Source organism: Cyprinodon variegatus, unplaced genomic scaffold (assembly GCF_000732505.1).
Source record: "Cyprinodon variegatus isolate N-32 unplaced genomic scaffold, C_variegatus-1.0 Scaffold1018, whole genome shotgun sequence".
NCBI lineage: Eukaryota > Metazoa > Chordata > Actinopteri > Cyprinodontiformes > Cyprinodontidae > Cyprinodon > Cyprinodon variegatus.
Window position 1 is genome coordinate 74,452 of NW_015151471.1, and position 2,643 is coordinate 77,094.

The 2,643-nt window shown below is 36.7% G+C and overlaps 1 protein-coding gene across 1 annotated transcript in view; it reads left to right on the forward strand.

The window, feature by feature from the left end:
* Positions 1 to 2,624, forward strand: part of LOC107100839 (von Willebrand factor A domain-containing protein 5A-like) — a 21,550-nt gene extending 18,926 nt beyond the window's left edge. Inside the window, exons 18-20 of the mRNA XM_015399490.1 lie at positions 263 to 411; positions 576 to 699; positions 787 to 2,624. Coding sequence (XP_015254976.1) covers positions 263 to 411; positions 576 to 699; positions 787 to 866 — 353 coding nt within the window. The 3' untranslated portion in view covers positions 867 to 2,624. The remainder of the gene's footprint in view (positions 1 to 262; positions 412 to 575; positions 700 to 786) is intronic.
* Positions 2,625 to 2,643: the final 19 nt, after the last annotated feature.

The following is a 2,643-nucleotide window of genomic DNA, read 5'->3' on the forward strand; positions in this document are numbered from 1 at the left end:
CATGCCTAAATGCACTGAGTTACCGCCATGTGATTGGCTGCTTAGAAATTAAGTGTTAACGAGCAGTTGGACAGGTGTTCCTAATAAAGTGGCCGGTGAGTGTATATATGTATGCAACTACATAACAGCCTCAGCTGGGTTAATCGGTAAATCTGTTATTCTGTTCCGTCCTTACTTTTACATTCATAGAGATATGTTTGAGGTTTTTAGTTTTTTTTAAGGGCTTTGATTCTCTTTTCAACAATGTCTTGTTTTGGTAAAGGAGATTCTGAGACCAGAAAGCCAGCCAGAGATCCACTGCTGGAGCTCGTCTCACTGCAGAATGCTTCTGGCTGCTGGCTGCTTGATCCATGTTTGGCTGCGGCTCTGCAAAAAAACATGCAGGAGCTGGAAGAAACAAAGCCCAAATCGGTGGGTTGGCATCACATAAAAGAGGAGCTATATTTGAGCAGCTGGATAAGAAATGAAAATTTACTGTAGATGCAAGAGAAAAAGAACATCCAATACACAGTTATTTAGGTGAACTCGCTTTCATCTTCCCAATATTTCTTTTTTGCTTTCTTCTGGGGACCTAGGTGAAAAAGGAAGTGTGGGCCACCATTTTGGCTTTAATCTGGCTTCACGGCTTCAAAGTGGAGGAAAAAGATGAATGGGAGCTTCTTGCAGCAAAGGCTGCATCGTGGCTCAGAGCTAAGAAAGGTAACATGCATCGTCCCGGTTAGTGGACGCCACTTTTAAGGCTCCATTCAAAGATGTTTAACTCAATTATTTGTTTTCTTTCCTCAGTTGTTTGCCTGAGAGCCTGTGTTGAAGCTGGGAATGTCCTGTTAGGCTGTAATGTGCAGACTGATGCTCTGGGACTCTGACATCTCTTCTTCTGCAACCTTTCTGAAGCATTATATATTTTTTCAAACTGCACTTTTTTTTATTAGAATGTAATCAGAAATGTTTGTTTTTTTATTTTTATATAGTGACAGAAATGCTGTGTTTGTGTTTCATGTCAATATTGACTGAGCTGGGTTTAAATTTTTTAACCAAATACTGACCTATGGTGATTTGTTCCTGCCTTATTTGCTTACTTTGTCGGCTTCTGTGTATCCATCTGCTTTTTAAGAATCTACCATAAGTTTCCTTAATGTGCATCAGAACAGTAGCATTGTTGATGTTCTGCAGTGGTTCCCTTGCAGGTAACATTTTAAGAGGAGGGCCCTTTTTTAAAGCTGTTTTTTGTTGAAGTCGTTTAAGGCGGACTTATGATCTTGGCTACATGAAATGAAGAAGGTTTATTATCATTACACTGATGACAAAATTAGCATTGGTTTTAGTAGCAGCAAAATATTCTATTTGATATTTAAACCGTATTTTTCACGGTCTTGGTTCTGTTAAGTTTTCAGTTTCACATTGATCCATGTTTTTCTTTGTTTTCTAGTTTTATTGATTTAATTCCTATTTTGTTGTGTTTTCTGGCTATATTTGAGTTCTTAAGTTTTTCTTGGTTGCCCTTCTTCTTCTTCTTCTTCTATTTTTTTAATGGCGGTTAGCAAACAACTTATAGTTGCATTACCGCCACCTTCCAGAATGGAGTATGAATCAGACAAACTATTATATTCTCCCTAAAATACCCGTTCTCCTTAGAAAATTTAAAATACTCCCAAAAACTACATCCCCAGATGACCTTTGAAACAGTTCCCTTATATCTAGTTTATTTTTATTCCTGCCTAACTCTCTACGCAACATTTCTCTTTCCGGAGTATATTTATTGCATTCTAAAAAAATATGTTGGACAGTTTCTAATTTCCCACAAATACAACACCCTGTATTATGCTTATTCATTATTTTAAGAGTACTATTTAATCCTGTATGTCCGAACCTTATCCTAGATATAATATCTTCTTCTTTTTAAATTCTATTACATTTTCTTAATTCTCCAACCTTTTTTTTGAATACTATAATAAAATCTAGCATTCACTCCTTTATCCCACTGTTCTTGCCATTTCTTCTTGAAATACATTTTTATAATATTCTTTAACTCATTTTTACTAATGTTAATGTTTAAATCAACATCTTTTTTTACAGCACTCAAAACTGTCAGCTAACTCATTACCTATAACACCAATGTGAGCAGCTATTCAGACTAATTTAACAACAGAACCACCATTTCTAATCCTAAAAATTGAGTGAAAAATATCCAATATAATATCTTGCCTTGATTCTGAATTAAATTCTAGAATACGTATTAATGCACTACTTGAATCTGAACAAATTTCTTGGTTGCCCTCTTGTGTTGGTCTCCTTTTACACAGCTCCTTTCTAGAAGTCTCTGTTCACACCTGCTCCCAATCAGCTCGTTAGTCCTGTCTCTGTTCAGTCTCCCATATAAACTCTTCCTGTTCAGCTCCTCAGTGCTGGTTCCTCGTCTTTTCCTGGCTCCTCATGTATGTTTCCCCTGATGTCTCCAAGGTTCTGTTTTTTTAATGTACTGTTGGATTTTTGGATTCCTACCTCAGTTGCATGTGAGTACTAAATTAAAAACTACAAAACACACCTGTGCCTCCTCACCTCTGCATTTGGGTCCTCAAAACCTCAACTAAACCCCAACAGTATTAAACCCAGACAGTATTGTTGTCCATTTATTGTTTAGGT